At 36.2% G+C, this 17,763-nt stretch overlaps 1 protein-coding gene across 2 annotated transcripts in view; it reads right to left on the bottom strand.

Annotated features, from left to right (window-relative positions):
* The window catches only part of USP53 (ubiquitin specific peptidase 53), a 38,156-nt gene that overhangs the window by 17,786 nt on the left and 2,607 nt on the right, over positions 1–17,763 (bottom strand). Inside the window, exons 2-8 of one of the 2 annotated variants that reach the window (XM_061372122.1) lie at positions 10,568–11,235; positions 7,886–7,978; positions 4,105–4,239; positions 2,022–2,135; positions 1,859–1,941; positions 1,436–1,541; positions 495–641 (exon numbers count right to left, since the gene is read on the bottom strand). In XM_061372122.1, coding sequence (XP_061228106.1) covers positions 495–641; positions 1,436–1,541; positions 1,859–1,941; positions 2,022–2,135; positions 4,105–4,239; positions 7,886–7,978; positions 10,568–10,711 — 822 coding nt within the window. In that variant the 5' untranslated portion in view covers positions 10,712–11,235. The remainder of the gene's footprint in view (positions 1–494; positions 642–1,435; positions 1,542–1,858; positions 1,942–2,021; positions 2,136–4,104; positions 4,240–7,885; positions 7,979–10,567; positions 11,236–17,763) is intronic. The other variant, XM_061372124.1, reaches the window with a different exon arrangement.

Raw genomic sequence — 17,763 nt, forward strand, 5'->3', positions numbered from 1 at the left:
TTTCAAAATGTGTAAAACATTTACACTCAGTTTTTAAACCTACTACTGGCATTTCAGCGTGACAACTGGTATTAAATACACTGTTGCATTATAGAATTTTTCATGAGTAAAATAATGATTTTTGTATTTATTAGATCTATTTTAATATTTATTTTTGCATAGTTTGATGGGTAAAACAATAATGCTTTGAAATAATTCCACAAATGTCAAACTGGACATAATATTCCTAGATTTTCAACTAGGAATTCATCTACATTAAATGCTGTACCTAAAAAAAACTACACTTCTGACTGGACTTTTTCCTCTCAGACACTAAGTTAAACAGCACATTACAAAATGGTGAAAATAGACATGAACTTTGAAGTTAAATTGTTAAAAAAAAAAAAAAAAGAAAAAGATATGTATATATTTATTTTTACTATATTTACATATACATAATACACATGTAAAATAAAAATCTAGAATGAGCAAATAGTAAGTCTTAGATCAGATACCCCAGGAAGATAAAGTTGCGTTGCCAGATTCCGCATAACCTCTTCTGTCAGATCAGAGTGTTCCGAATCCCAGACTAAACCGATTGTGACAATTTCAGGACAATTCATAAGAACACGGCGAATTTTTATTTTTTGACCACAGTTACTCTAGAAAAAGGGAAAAAAATGCGATGGGAGGGAAAACAAAGATGTTTGAAAAAAATGTAAGTCCGAAGTTGAGTTACTAGACAAGAAATAGTGCAATAATACAACTCTGCAGCTTCTCAAATTATACATTCAAATTCTCAAATTATGGTGTTTGTTTCTAACAATTTAAGGATAAAATTCATGATAAAAACATCCTCTGATGAAGACTACAGCTAAACTTCCACATCCAATCACCACCTTAAAACAGAAACCTCTAAAACATCTAAGTCACCATGACATTTTCTCTTTTGTTCCGCACCCGTTTAATCATTCAAGCTTAACTCTGTTCTTGTGTACTTTCCTATGGTTCCTAAATTAACAGTATTTATGCAGAGAAAGAGATACATTACACAGAATAAGCTAAAAGAGACTATTTTTGTCAACAGAATCACACAATTATTCCAATTAGAAGTTAATGTTGTTGGGCAGTGTATATGAACTACAGCAGCTTCACTCTGGAAAATACACCTGTTCCAATTAACCAGGCTGAACATGAACTGAGGAATAAAACACAAACCTAGTAACTCAACTGTCTAAACAGGCCATCTGCACCTACATACCATGTTTATTTGTAACTGGAACAATAAAATATAAATTTAAATAAAATAGAATTTTTTCCCCTAAGTTGGGCTGTGTAGAAGTGGCCACAGGTAATCCTACTTTTCAGGGAATACTTTAGTCCGATGTATTATCTTAGAAAGTTGTCCCTTGTATCTTGAAGTAATGCATGTAATGAAGTATCTTTGTTTACTTACAGGACAATTTCTGTAGTCATCACTAGTATTTGCTGCCTGCAGCAGTTCCGCAAACATTTCTGGCTTGAGACGTTCATGCCTCTCCATCATTCTTTCTACTTCATTACTGTTAAAAAAATAAATGGAAATAACTGTTGATATCCCTTCTTAAGAGTTAAGAGATTTCAGTCAAATCTCAACTATATCTTTTGACTAAAAAGGAAAGATAAAGTGGTAAAATGGTAGCGATACATACTTTTTGTCAAGTTCTCTCTGAATCTTAGTTTTGAAATTCAAATGTTACTTTTGGACCATATCTCAAATAAACATTTCAACAAAGGAACAAACATCCATTTTTAACAATTACAGCATTTCTCTGACATGCTTTGCTTATTCTTGAAAGGGTGTATATAAAAAACAATATACGAGAATAAAAGCTCTTACCACAGGGCTGTGGTAGAAATATAACGTACAAATTCCGTAAAAGGCAATGGATCTGATGATGCTCCGCAACTACGACATACACACTACAAAAATAAAAATATTTTTATTTACTCAGGACAGTGGAAACCAATTGTTTGTTAAAGAAATCAAATAAAGGTCTGACCTGTTCATACAGTGTCATAGCAAACTTCTGATGAGAAATACAGGATTTTGAAGTGCACATATCTGTTTCACTGTTTGGCACTAAGTGAAAATGGATCCTCTCAAGGATGTTTTCCTAAATAGAAATAATAATGTAAATATAAACTCAACTGGTGAAGTCAGAATATAGGAGCAACATTACAGTTTAATACTCCAACTACTCCCCTTGGCTCCAAATAGTCCACCTGTAAGTTTAATGTGTATTTAATTCCCTTCCTATTCACAGTCCAATGAGAATTCTCTTCATCTCAAGGTTTCCATTCATGAATAAAACAGCATAAGACAAGTTATGCACTTGTTCTTCGAGTGCATTCTTCTTTGGAGGAAGTGCATAATCAAGAAAAAATTAAAAAGCTGTTCTTACAGTAAGATATGGTATTAATGTCACCATGCAATAGCTGAAATGTTTTTTTAGATTAGGCCTCTGTCTCAGTTCTTCATGGTTTTTTGTATGTATGTGAAAACCCATCTATCAGGTAGGTATCCATCTGTGGATACTCACATGAATGTCCAAAGCTGAAAGTATTCAAAGCAGTAACTATATTTTCTGTCCCTCAACTTTGTGCCTGAAGGTTAATAGTGATATATTTTTTCATAGAATCATGGAACCAACTAGGTTGAAAAGACCTTTAAAATCATCAAGTCCAACCATCACTCCAGGACTGTCAAGACCACCACTATACTGTACCACTGAGGGCCTCATATACATAGTTTTTGAAGCACTTCCACAGATGGTGATTCTGTCACTTTCCTAGGTAGCCTGTTTCAATGCCTGACCACCTTTCTCCGTGAAGAATTTTTTCCTAATATACAATCTAAACTTCTCCTGGCGCAGCTTGAAGCCATTACCTCTTGTCCTATCCCTTGTTACTTGGCAGATGACGCTGACCCCCATCTCACTACAAAGCCTCCCTTCAGGTAGTTGTAGAGAGTGTTCAGGTCCCCCCTGGAGCCTTCTCTTCTTCAGTCTAAAACAGTTGTCTCAGCTGATCCCTGCAAGACTTATGCTCCAGACCCTTCACAAGCTCCGTGGCCCTTCCCTGGACCTGCTGGCACCTCAATGTCTGTCTTGTAGTGAACTACACACAGGATTTGAGATGCAGCCTCACCAGTGCCAAGTACAAGGGGATGATCACTTCCTGGCCCTGCTGGCCACACTATTTCTGATACAGGTTAGGATCCTGACTGGCTGCCTGGGCACAAGCTGGCTCATGTTCAGCTCCGTCTATCAGCACCCCCCGATCCTTTTCCACCAAGCAGCTTTTCAGCCACTCTTCCCCAACCCTGTAGTGGTGTATGGGGTTGTGGTTCAAATGCAGGACTCAGCACTTCACCTTGCTGAACCTCATACCACTGGTCACAGCCCATCAATAGACCCTGTCCAGATCCCATTTTATTTTAAATGATCCCATTTTTTTTTTAATGCTGAACAATTTTTATAGTCTAACAAAGGACTTCTTAGAAAGGCCTCTTTACCAGTGTTCTACACGATTTTCAGTCATCTTCAATTGCAACAGTAATGACTCATGTTTTTCAGGGAGACACTTCATGCAAGAGTCAAGATCTTCACGTGTTGGTTCATTCTTGGATAAGAAAATGGAAATATCTTCCGCAGAAGACTTTAGAAACAAGATGGCTAGTTGCAATGGGATATATTTCAATAACTGATGAAAGAATGCTTGGAGGAACAGTCTATATATTCAAATCCATAGACACCTCTTCTCCCTCGAAGAAAACCCTTCTCTCCATTCAAGAGCTTTCAGCAGTAACTGAGAGTTCATCATCCTCAATGACCTCCTGTAGTAACCACATTTCACATATCCCTCTGCCCAAGAGAGTTAGGGAGTACGGAGCAAATGTGAGATTACCCCACATTACCAGACACTTTACTCCATGTGCCTGTTCCCCTAAACTGGCATAAAGGAGGTTTGTAGTATTACATCACTTGTATCCCACCTGTGAGCCTGGCGTGACAAAACAAGCAGCCAGCTTGGCATTCACAAAACTAACGTAATTCTACTCAGCTATTACAAAGAATACTTAACGAAGCATTCTGCTGCATCATCCATGAATCCAAGCTGGAAACGCTGTTCATCCTTAAAACTTTCTGCCAGGGCATGTCGCATATTATCTGATGGGAGTGCTTTTTCTCGACTGTGTTGAAACTGTGAAAATATTGCCTAGAAGGAAGTACGATTACTTAGCTTTAGTAGTCATTTGACTAGACATTATAGTTCTACACAAATACACCAGTTCTTACACAGCATGCCTAAGCAGCAAATATTGTAAATGTTTATTAATCTATGCAACTTTAGAAGCTACCACTGTATTTTAAGGTTACATAGGTACCTTGTTCTGTTCCATATTCCATTATATGCTACCAAACTTAACTTAGATCCAATAGGAAAACAACACAGAAGCATACAGAAGTGCAACTAGTTGATCCCCAGAAGCAACACAAGCCCTAGTCCATAAATGTACAGCTTTTTTAATGCTATTTCTGGAATAGCAGTTCATGCATACATATCTCATCTTTACAGATGATGTGTATTTCTTGGGGCATAATGTAATGCCACTCAGATTAGTTTAATGCCCATCACTTATAAAGTAACAACTACAGACAGGATTGTATCTTTATTTAAATTATGGATATGAAAAAAACCTCACATAAATTAGACAGAATGCTTATAATCCTTGCTCAGCTCTCTGCTGAACCAGTGCACACAGTACAAACAGAAAAGGTTAGCATCTGCAGATCCAGAACATGAGGATGAATTGCACTTGATTTTTTATTAATTTCCCAGAAGAGGTAGTTGGCTGCTACTACTCTTCCTGGCAGAGATATGTATGCAAGTGCCTTTATCATTTAGCAAGTAAGGGAGGTCGATTTTGAAAAAAAATGGAATTTAAAAGACCTTAAACAAATGAGAAACATTTGCAGATATTAAAGGGTGTATTCCACTGTCAAGAATTTTAAGTCAAAATTTTGAAAAAAAAGAAGAAGAGAATAAAGACAAAACAAATAGAAAGAAGACATGCGAAATATAAATAAAGATCTGCATTTTTCACATATGCCTTAGTTAAAAAAAATCTGTTGGACAGAAGGCAAAGACACGAGAGATAAGCCAAGTTTCAGTACTAACACAAAGTAGTGTTTTAACCCTGATTCGTTCCAGGGTGTCTGTCAAATATTTAAACTTCCCTCTGTAACATATACTACTCATAAAAATTACAGTTGGTATCTCATGTAAACATTCAAAATTAAGTTTTAAACAGATCTGGTAATACAAGTTAACTCTGCTTTTAAAACTTTTATCACTTCTCTTTTTGGCTGGTAGGTCATTTTTTGTCTGCAACAGAGCCTTACATGTCCAGATTTTAAAAAAGTACAGATAAGGAGTTATGCAGATATGTATGCTCATTTTAGTGGCCTGCATTGTCCAATTTCCAGTGTTATCCAGAAAAGAAAAGAGCATATTGAATTTCTGAAAGAAAAAGATAAATGGATTGAACTGAAGGAAACCGGAAGTTATTGGCTATGCAGTTTACAGGAAAGGCCAATTTACATAAAATAGCATTCTTTTCTGGGGAACAAGAATGGTTAAAATAGCCCAACACCACAAAGAAAAAAACCCCAACCCAAAACCCCGCATTAAAACCAGAAAACAACCCAAGTTACCAAAAAGCATCTTCATCCAGTATATACACTGCGTGAAAATCAAAACACCCCAGGTTCTGAACACAGAACAAACAGAAACACTCAACCAGTATCTCTAAAAAGCCAAGAAAGAAAAATCAACAGCTGACATAATGACTGAGGACAGATACTTCCAAATGTGTTAACCACAATGTTTTGAGCTCAGTACCTAGGCTACTGGCCATGGAGTTATAAAGTGTTCAAGGCCAGGCTGGCCAGAGCCTTGGGTGACATGGTTTAGTGTGAGGTGTCCCTGCCCATGGCAGAGGGGTTGGAACTAGATGATCTTAAGGTCTTTTCCAACCCTAACTCTTCTATGATTCTGTACTATTAAAAAAATAACTAATTCCATTTTAACCAATTTCAGGACAGGCAGCAATACTACTGTTTAACAGCATTCTTAGGAATGGATCAAAATAAGAGGATTGTCCAGGCAATACAAAATATTCAGGTACAGTAAGCTGTTTAGATAAATCACACACGGAGATGCATAATGGCAGTAAGCAATCCCTCAAAAACAGATACTTGAAAGAATAAAGAAAATTTCAAGTCCTCAATTACAGCTGCCTTATGAAGCAACTGAAGATAGTGTATTGCTTTGGAAAGTGACTTCAAGTGAAGCAAACCTTAAACTTATTTATACTGGAACCCAAAAAAATACACGGAGAGAGGACATTAAGGTACAGCAAGTGGTATGTTCTGCTTGAAAAAAAAAGCAGCACCTGGTCTTCACAAGAGCACCCTTAGAATAGAGCAACTCCTTACTAACAGGTTCAATTGCAAAACACCACACTTCCTTCTTCATGTTTGAGCACACTGAAGTGGCTACATTATTTTTACTATGATTTCAGCTATATGATTAGTCATTAAGACTATGTAGTGTAACACACACATTCCAGCAATTGCCATGCACCGATTCATCTTCATTTCTTAAAGGTGGTTACAGCGCAACTTGGAAGACTGTGTATGAACTTCACATGTAATATGGGTCAAATCAAAAGGAAAAGATCATAAAATTTATTATGTATTACGATATCAGATACAGACATGAATCTCTGGACAACACAAAAATCTTAGAAAACTGAAGATATAATCCCAAGACAGACACAGATTTTTTTCTGAAAATGCAGGAATGCCTGAGTTATGATCTGGACTTTATGTACAAGTAACACATTTCAGTCTGTGAAACTCCCCAAGAATAAAGTCGAAAATACTTGGTTTATTCTCACCTACAATTTAGCACCATCAAAAAACCACTTCCTCAGTTAGCTACATTTTCAAATAATGTTTTCCTTCCAAGCTCCCTCCAGATGAACAGTTCCCAGTTCTGTATATTACTATATCTACTACTGTATTTAAAGAATACTCTACAGCCCTGTATAGGAACTCCAGAAGTGTCTTTATTTTCAAATTGCAGTAAAAGTAGAAAGCACATACTACTAAAAACATACCCGTGTTTTTTCACTGGTATTTATACCCAAATGAAAGAGAGATGCTTGCAGCTATTTCCCTAGTAACTGCAGACAGCCAAAGCAGTAAGAACATAACAGAATTTGACAGAATTCAGATGAGTTAACAAAATGGTTTGAAGCGTAAGCTTTATGCACTAGTAAAGATATGCAGATCTGACTTACTTTCTACACTAAACACAAAAAAGGTACCAGCTTTCATTAGTTTTCCAGTATTATTACCTTCCTTTCATTACTTCTAACTGAACAATTATATTCTCCACCGTCATCATCAACTACAGAATAAAAAGAACCTTCAGCACTTAACAGACAGTAATATAGTTATTGTAAAAGAACTGTTTTCAAACACTACAGGAAAGAAGAAAAGCATATGTACAATATGCACATAAAAAATATCTCCAAGAGGCTAGCTAGAAATTTTCAAATAAGTCTGTCTTTAAATAGGAAGAAAGTTTTATGTATAAGCAGACAAATTTTTGTACTGTAAAATATCTTCTTTAAACACAATTATTTGTTTCAAGCATCCTTAACTCTAAATTGTATATTCACACAAGAATGACTTAGTCAACCAGACATATACGTGATAGGAATATAAATTTGTGACAATTACTTATTTTTCCCTCATTTTGAAAGATAAGTCTTCCAAAAATTATTCTTTACCTTTAAAGCACAAAATATGCATGCATCTCCCTGGCACACATGTCCAGTTAAACCTCTTAAACTTCGTCGAAATACGTCAAGCTGCCACAACACCTATAAAAATAAAGTTTCACAGAAGTAATGAATTCTGAAAGTTCTATGTTTAAAACAATAACATACAGTAATATACTTTTTGTTTGTTTTTTAATTTCACATAATGTACAAGTAGAGCACCACACTGCTACAAGAATTATAGTCCTTTTCCATTAGCTTGGTGAATAGTGGAAATGCAATTGCATTTACAACTCAAAATTTAGGTCTGTTTGAACTTTGTGAAACAATGGCAGACCATGTGTGGAAAAGGAGGTGAAGCACTCTTAAGGAAACAAGTAGCAAGCTAAACTGCGTACAGAGATTCTAAGACTTCTTACGGCTTTACAAAAGAGGAAGGTAGCTATGGTTCTCTCATTCCCTCTCCCCTCTTTTGTGCTTTCTTTCAAATAACAAATAAAAAATATGAAACTGAACTATTGGGTAAAATGCAAGCATTATTTTGGGTTAAATCTATACTACATTCTTATGGTCTGTTACTAGAATGATTGCTGTGATGTATTTGTTTTTCCACATATCAAACTAACCCTGGGGCTTAAACAGGTGTGTTTCTACTTTTTATTTGTGTAACTACTCTTTATAAGGGTAATGTCAGCTTGGCTACACACACTACTTTCAGTAGCTGATGTCTTAAGTACATAATCTGTGCAGTAGTTCAGAAAGTTGCAAATTAAAAAAAAAAAAACAAAAAAACAAAAAAAGAAACAAACCTCCTCCTCCCCCTCAGAATTAAATTCCAAGAGGCACAGTAACAAATGCATGTCCAGGTAAAAAACCTCAATCCTATCTATAAATATAAAATCTAAAACTAATTAGGATGCATTTGAAAATTAGTATCTGAAACTCAGTTCTAAAGGTCGAACGTAAGTTAGAAGTAGCACATTCCTCCTTGCAAAACAGCAGTCACCAATCAGCAACAGGATGTGAAGTAGCAGGATTCTCTGAAGCTATAACTAAAAATTACTTAGAATTTAATTTTAGGTCACTCTAAGTGAAAACAGCAAAACTGCAAGAGAAAATAAGTCAGGCTGCTCCCACTGAACGTAAAACAGCAAACTCTTTCTACTAAATCTATTACACGTATTTTAAGCGCATGCAGATGCTATACACATCACGTAAAGATCTTTTCAATTTCCTACGTTTAAATACATACTGTTTTTAAGAACTAGAGTGTTGTGGTTTTCTTTTGAAGGAAACCAATGCAGCTATTTATAGCCCTTGCCAGTTTGGTAAATAATTCTGTACAATTTGATAACAATTAGGTCCAAAGTTTAAGCATTACAAAAAAGTACTTTGTTCTGCTCTTTATTTACAGAGTCTAGAAACTTGCTGCTGTTAATTTTGAAATTTAAAAAAAGACTACAATATAAACTTAGTTATTCACGGTATACCAATTTGCAGGCTGTATAAAGACTAGCATTGCTCTGTCGGAGAATTAAGTAGATCCCTATATTCCCTGTCATAAGTGGGCTTGTAAAATACCAATTTTTCACCAGCTATTGTTGCTATTCCCAAGAGATCTGACGAGCCACTATTTTTTCAATTTCTGCTCAGAACAGTATGTAAACAAACACATGCAAGAACTTGGCGAGTAATAAATATGCATATAAACAGTAAAAGAAATCTAAATCACATTTCTTTGGTATCAAGTTTATCTCCTACTCTAACTCATAGAATCATAGAATGCTTAGTGTTGGAAAGGACTTTAAGATCATGTAGTTCCAAACCCCTTGCAAGGGGCAGGGAGACCACAAACTAGACCATGTCGCCCAAGGCTCTATCGAACCTGGCCTTGAACACTGCCAGGGATGGGCCATTTATCACTTATTTGGGCCACCTGTTCCAGTGCCTCACCACCCTCACAGTGAAGAACTTTTTATATCTAACCTGAACTTCACCTGTTTCACTTTAAACCCATTCCCCCTTGTCCTATCACTACAGTCTTTCCTGTTAAAATCAAAGCTTTCAGCTATATGTGCATCTTCTAATATGTTCCAAAACAACAGGCTTGTGCTAATTTTGAGAAGAGAGTATTTTAATAAAAACAGAGTCCTATTCAATACAAATAGTAGTACTGACTGCCCCACATTAAAAAATATCTCAGATTTTGATAGGTAACAAACTTACATTTGACAGAAACATTAGTTTAAAAATTCAGCAGCAAGTTTTAAAGTTAATGAGTCATGAGTTTCCAGATACAAAATGGAAGTTTTTCTGATATTCTTAATGCATGCAAGCAAAACAACACTGTATTTTTTTGCAAAATTAAATACTTAATACTCAGTCAATGTCTTGAAATTAAATATTAAATATGATTACTTCCATGGAGTAATCTTTTCTACAATTGCCACATTTCCTTCCTCCCCTTGCCTTAGGAAAATCCATTCCATACAGACATGCTGTTCTGTCTCACTTGGAATCATTAAGGAGTTTAACCAAGAACTGAATTTAACACTACTGAAATTTCCTGTAGAATATGCATACTGCAATATGAATTATAAGAACAGCATTGCCAAAAGAATCCTTTCCCTACTGTGACCATCTAAGCTGCTATAAAAGCAAAACTGTTAATAAAATAAGTTTTTTTCTTACCTGAACAGCACTATTAAGAAAGCAGCTGTTTTGTCCTGGTTCATTTAATAAGCCTTTTGTAGGGGCCAGGGACAGTATACTTCCAGGCTGATAAACTCTTCCAAGGTTACCTCCAGGTTTTCTTAAGAATTTCACCCATGCCATTATTTTTTAGTCTTTCTAACTGCAATATTTACACTTAAATAATTAAGGGTACAATGGGTGCAAGGCAAAGAAGGAGGTCCTATGAGAATTACTCTAAAATCATGGCATTCCATTCAACTCTGTGCAACAGTAACCACTCACGGGTTTAAGTCCATTTCTAGGAGCTGCTGTCAGCCATCTACCATGATCAGTGTCTCAGTCAAAATACAGATATATAAAAATTTTAACTCTCAGACTTAAAGAAAACCAAAAGGTGTCCAGTTAAGTTTAAAACATGTGAAAAAGTTACCAGAAGTTCTTATTAAGCAAATAGCACAGTAACTGACTTCTCCTTCCAGGGATATCAATTAAGTATTCCTATAAATCACCAGCTGTATTATATTTAAAAAATGGAAAGTTCTTAACAGTCGTTATATTCCTGTTCTCTCATTTTGTTCCATCTTCTTTTTACTTTTAACTGTGACCCATGAAATACATTCCAGTTTAGAAGACTCCATGTTTATTTCATTCTCTTTCCAGTGAACCTGAAATAAGAAAGAAAAAAAAGAAAAAAACCCAGAAAATATAAAAATACAGTTTCCAAAAGGTTAAATCCTCCAAGGTCAGGAAAGGGATCATGGGCAAAACAACCTCCTAACCTAAAGGTAGGTGCAACAACAACCAGGGAAGAAGAAAAGAAACAAGTACCACCTAACAGTTGCTTTAAAGGCAAAAAAAAAGTTATTTTATGTCATAATCATTTCTCTTCTAACTTACTAGACACCTCTAAAAACCATGATAATTACTCTAATAGTCGTGCTCATGATATGCAACTGCTTATAAAAAGAACACATATCACATGAATTTTCTGTCTCTGAATCTCCAAGGCTAATAAAAAGATTGCCAAGAAATATTTTTATCCAATACTTAAAAGCCTAAGACGGTTTTGATTTCAATATCCTATCAAATCTCACAAACCAATACATATTTCTGTGACTGAGGATTACTAAAATATACAGACTGTCAGCTAATACTCAGCTTTCAAAAATTTGTATTACATAATAAATACCACATAAATACTTTATTAGCCTGGTTGTATTCTTAAAGCATCCTGAAAAACATAGCAAATAACAAAGCAAGAATATTCCAGTAGATGCCCCAATAACTGATTTCTAAGATTTTCAAATTACAGCAGTAAGTTGTTTCTCTTACTGCTGAAGGTGCATGTTTAAGGCTAAATGACTCATCATCCAAATCATCGCAGGCATATGTAAAGCCCATGCAGTCATCGCCTCACAACAATGGACTGTTCAATCAGTTTAGCATAACTATTTAATCACTACACAAAAATTTGAAGTAACTGCACAGAGCAGAATAAAGTTAAAGGAAAGCAATAAAGGCTGCATATTTATGGAGAGGAAAAAAAAAAAAAAAAAGGACTGAAATTATGGCCTCACATAACCACCAAGATATTCACTTAAATTTTATAAACATGTGGAACATGCAGACTTTTCACTGTAATCTTTTTCAACTGTGCAAGCCTTTCAAGATTGGTCAGCAGCATTAAGAAACAAAAATAAAGTTTCTAACTGGAACACTGGATAAATTAAAAGATCACTTTCCCCAGCTCAGAACAACCAACAACACATTAGCAAACAGTTCTATGACTCTTGATTATTGTACAGTTGGGATACCACAGAAAAAAATCGCATGACTTCCAAAAATACTTGCAGGTAATCTTGCATCCCTAAAACTATTGCCCTTTTATTTAAAAGAAACATTGGTACTTGCCTGCATTATAAAAAATAAATAAATAACAATATACAAAAATCACTAACTGGAACCTAACCAAAAGTCCCTTCTGCCCCACGCATAATCAGATGTTTTTGTTTGTTTACTGATGTTACTGTACCTCACCCATAAGTAATTTGATGTAATAATACTGGAATTATTAAGTGTGATTTGTGACAGCCCTGAGGAAGAAGTCTTCAACCTAATTGGAAACAGACCTTGACAGAAAATCATGTGGTAATTTTGTTTTGTTTACTTCAATAAACCCAGAAAGTAAAAAAAAAAAAAAAGTAGCGAGTAACTGGAAACGCATATTAGTTTAAGATCCTACTCAAACCTTAATTAAAAGGAGTATCAATTTCCAATTTTTTCCCCCCACATAAAAGTCAAAGTGCTCCACAGCGTAACACCCATTTTTCTACAAAGGGCCAAACTCTACGAAAATGGGGACAGAGGTGAAAGTAAGAGTAAAACAAAGATAAGCACAGAAAAAGATGAAAGATTCTCTGAGGTCAGGTATGCAGAAGTATTCACATGATATCTGTACAGAGCAATTAAAGGGAAGAAAATATTTTCACAAGTGTTTTCATTTTAAAGTTTCAGTACAGTACATTAATATAAAACAATGAATCAATACAGTAAAGATAAAGAGGAATCAAGTAAAAAATGTAAGGTGTATAGCTGTTTGTAATCAGATACATATATACGAACACATATAAAAAAAAATGTATTCAAGAAGCTAATACCACACATCAAAAGCACTTCGTAATATGAAGCATCATTTGGCCCCAAAAGTCTCCTGCCTTCACAGGGAACAATAACTTTTAACTGCTAAGGATAATGGGATAACGTCAGAAATATACCTAAAAAAAACCAAACCAAACACCCCCCCCCAAAACCTCCAAAAACCCAAACAAACAAAAAGCCAAAAAAACCCCAAACAACCCAGAAGAATCTTACATTCAACTATTTCAACCACCAAATACTTTCTACTGATTTTTGATTTAGTATTTCTCTATTCATATTGAAAAACTGACCCAATATATTTTTGTCAGAGAATGAACCTTCCTCTTGACATACTAGAAAAGCTGCTTGAGCATGCACTTTATTGGTGATATACAGGGTTTCTGATTCCACTTTATATAATTTCCCATATGGAAAATTGTGTACCGTTTTCTCCACCCTCCTGCTCCTGTCCCAGAAGACAAAACTGATGTTAAGATGAACTATATTTGGTAATCAGCGATGTCAAGATGGGTACAATGAAGAGGAAAAAACAGGAAAGAGACTGGACTGGAACAGTACAGATGGCCTATGCTACACATAAAGGTGTGAAGTGTATTTGCATGCCAATGCATGCTTGAGGTGTCCCTCATTGTGCTCTTACCTTTACGAGGGCAAGAGCAACAGGATCAAAACAGTGAGGCAGAAACACCAGGCTTGCTGTAAAGTTTCCCAACTGAATACACTACATCCCTCATCTCCAAAACTGCTTATGTACTGGTACCCCACCAACAGCGGCAATTCAGCAAACCTGTTGCCTGCTGTCTTGTGTTCCATGTAGAGATTGGTTAGCATACAGCAGCCAAAATAAGGGAGTTCTTCCAGAACCATTTAAGACAAAGAGTATTCAATCGCTAAGAACTCCTAGAAAGTAATTTTGTCTTGCATTTCAGGGATGCTTGAAAGTATTGTGTATAGTTCTGGTGTCAACTTAAAAAGGACATGGAGCTGCTGGAGAAGTCCAGAGCAGGGTCATGAGGAGAAGGGAGACTGGAGCACCTCCCATACAAAGACAGGCTGAGAAAGCTGGGGCTGGAGAAGAGAAGCTGCTTGGACACATCAGTGCAGTCTTCCAGTACCTGAAGGGGGCCTATAAGGATGCTGGAGAGGGACTCTTCATTAGGGACTGTAGTGGTAGAACAAGCGGTAATATGTTCAAACTCAAACAGGGGAAGTTCAGGTTAGATATAATGAAGTTCTTTACTGTGAGGGTGGTGAGACACTGGAATGGGTTGCCCAAGGAAGCTGTGAATGCTCCATCCCTGGCAATGTTCAAGGCCACGTTGGGCAGAGCCTTGGGGTGATATGGTTCAGTGCAAGGTGTCCCTGTCCATGGCAGAGGGGTTGGATCTATCTGATCTTAAGGTCCTTTCCAACCCTAACTATTCTATGATTCTAAGCATTTACCTGCTGGGCTGGGTTTCAAAAAAGTTAATCATTCACTGCAAAAAAAATAAAAATAATAATTAAAAAATAATTAAAAAAATGGTTCTGGGTTATCTCTATGTTACTGTCACATTTCATTATGGTGCTGTTTAATTTCACATCCTCAAAGCTGTGAATACAAATAATTCCAGCTATTACACCAGGCAAGTGCACAAAATCTTATCCTAAGAAATTGCAGGATACATTCATTGCACAGTTTTCATATCTGGACCAGATATTAATTTTCCAGAGCACTGATATTTTATTCATATGGCCTCTGTTAAGTACACACATTAGTACACCTTTTCCTGAAAATTTAAATACAACACCAGAAAGATCAGAAGCTATTTAAATATTATTTCACTCCAATCATCTTAAATTACTTTTTCTACAAATTAATTCATTAAAGTGCATAGGTCAAACTAAACATACTTCCCCTGCAACAGTTCAAACAATCCAAATATATACGTAAAAGCAAAAAGGGCATGTCAGAAAGGTATTCCATCTAAAAGATCTCTGTACTTCTCAACTAGAACTTCGCACCAAATGGGCATTCCAGTCCCCCTACTATACTCTTTTGCCCCCCAAATGGTCATTGAACCCAAGAAACAGACAGAAGCTGTGAAATAATACTATCTTGACACAGAGTTCTCTAGAGGGGCACTGTAGATGAGCCTTCCAATGGTGCCATAGGTGATGTGACTAACTTGTCATCCATTTGTCATCACAGCCGTAAGGAGACAAAGTTTAGACTAGCATCTTAGTTTTAAATTTACAACATGCAAGCATATCAAAGTCCGAGTTTGTTTAAAAAAAAAAAAAAAAAAGGAAAAGAGGAAAGACAAAAGCCAAAAAATCAAAGAAAGTTATTGCTGAAGACACTGGCAAGGATGTATACTCTAGTCACAAAGAGTATTTTTTTGTCTGCTGACAAGCCTACCCTCAACTGTAGGCAGTTCCATAAACCAGAGTAAAGATGATGCTGATCAACCTTGGCTCCTTCCACCTCCCATAATGTTTGGCTGAGCTTTCAAATGATTGGGACCGAGACCACTGACTTCCTTAACTCAAATTCAATACTTCACAGTATAATCAGGAACTTCAGACTATTCTTACATGTCTGTGGTAAGCCTACTAAGCACTAGCATTTATTAGCCACTAGGGTTTACTAGTTCTTTGCAAGTTCCTGGCTTGGCAAAGGTGTGGGTCCCTAACAATAGCTTCTAAGTCACTGAACCACACATAGTCTTCAGTAGGTGCAATCTCCCAGGAAAGGTTATTTCACATAAATGTAACTGACATGCTACGCAAGATTTTTAGCAGCTAATAGTTAAAGAAATATTCTTGCCCTTCAGACTAAAGGGATCAGTTTTGGATGACTGTTTTCCAACCAAAAGGGCTATGAACTCTCCAAATCAACATTCATTTAAAAGCCTAAATTCTCCTACCTCACCTACCTCTGAAGAACAGACACTGTTCTTCAGTCACCAATGTTCTCAACAAGCACATGGCTACCTTTTGTTGTGCAGCCTTACAGAACAAAATATATGCCTGTCACAAATTTCTGGCCACTTGCCTCTATAGCTTCTAGAAGAACAGACATGCTAGTCAGCAGAAACACACGTTACCACCACTTTTGCTGCTATACTCTAGCACACAAGTAACTGCAACCATCACAGTCTTTTCAGTATAACAAGTAATGTCACTGAATCAGCTTACAAATCAGCAGTCACTATTTTACCTAAACAAGGAACTTTCTACAAGCAGATGTAGGGTTAAGAATCTTTGATACTCATTTAGATAAAACTGTTGAGATAAACAGTTGAGATAAAGTCTGAATACTGATAGCTTTATGTCTCACAGCTGAGTTCTCATGTGGTTTTCTGCCTACTACTTTGGGATTTTGCCACCTCTGCTCCTTATTTCTTCTTACAGGGTCTCTCTCTTCCAGCCAACTGCCTGTTTTTCATGTACTTTCTAAGTATATTATCATTTATAAGACTTCCAGACCTTCCATCAAATCAGGTGAAAACTTGCAATGGGTTTGGAAGTTGTTGCCTCTGTGTATCTCTGAAATTTGTCTGAAGAATCATTATTTCCATCTTCTTAGCTTCATTTTGCAACTACCCAAAGTGTGTTGCATGACTACTGGCAAAGCTTTTTCATTCCCAATGCTAAGGTTACTTTCAAGCAACAGTTTCTTTGCTCCTGCTTGGAAGTTCACACCTCTGTGATGAGCCTGGCAACCTACTCAATGGTCTGACAACTGTAGTAAATCGATTTCTAAAGTAACGTATGTTAAAACTTAGGAATTTCAGTACAAAACAACAAAAATTTGGAAGGAAGAATGATTAAATGCATTACAATGTAATATGCTTATGATGGGAACCAGTTTTCTGCAGCAAACCAACATTATGGGAACTGTGATTACTCTCACTTTCTCAACAGAATGAAATCAATAAAAATTTCAAAAATGTGCAAGAATTCGACTGTTTTCCTCAACTCAGAAGTGTGTAATTTAAAATTGCCAAATTTGGTCAAGAACAAAAAATTTTATTTGTACTGTGATGGTATTTGAGAGTTCACTCAATTTTTTTGGTCCCTGCACAAATCCTGTCCCCTTGCACCTTTACCATCATGTTGAACTGTATATATCAGGAGATCTTTTTTGCCATAAGACACACCTAATGCTTTTAGTAATCAACATTCTTTATCTTTGAAAATTATACTATTCACTGCAAAAACTGACAAGGAAATATGTTAACATGCAAATTCTCACTATTTGAAACACCAGAGAAAATAACCTTCATTATTAGCACTTACATACAAGACACACAACATGAAACAAGAACGCCACGGTAAGACCAGGGCGGGGGTGGGGAGTGGGGGAAAGCAAATTATATTCCCGGCAATGACTATTAACCATTAGCCTTGATTTTGTGGGCCATCTGCAAGTATACTAGCCAGTGGTATTGGCCTGACACATTCTTTCTGCCTCCAGTCACTAACTTATTAAGTCCCCAAGAGACAAAAACGGTGTTTGATGGTTATCACTTCTAGAAATTCTTCCAACC

Source organism: Neopsephotus bourkii, unplaced genomic scaffold (assembly GCF_033783945.1).
Source record: "Neopsephotus bourkii isolate Nb327-2 ecotype Australia unplaced genomic scaffold, CSIRO-AGI_Nbou_v1 NB_1598, whole genome shotgun sequence".
NCBI classification, from domain to species: Eukaryota; Metazoa; Chordata; class Aves; order Psittaciformes; family Psittacidae; genus Neopsephotus; species Neopsephotus bourkii.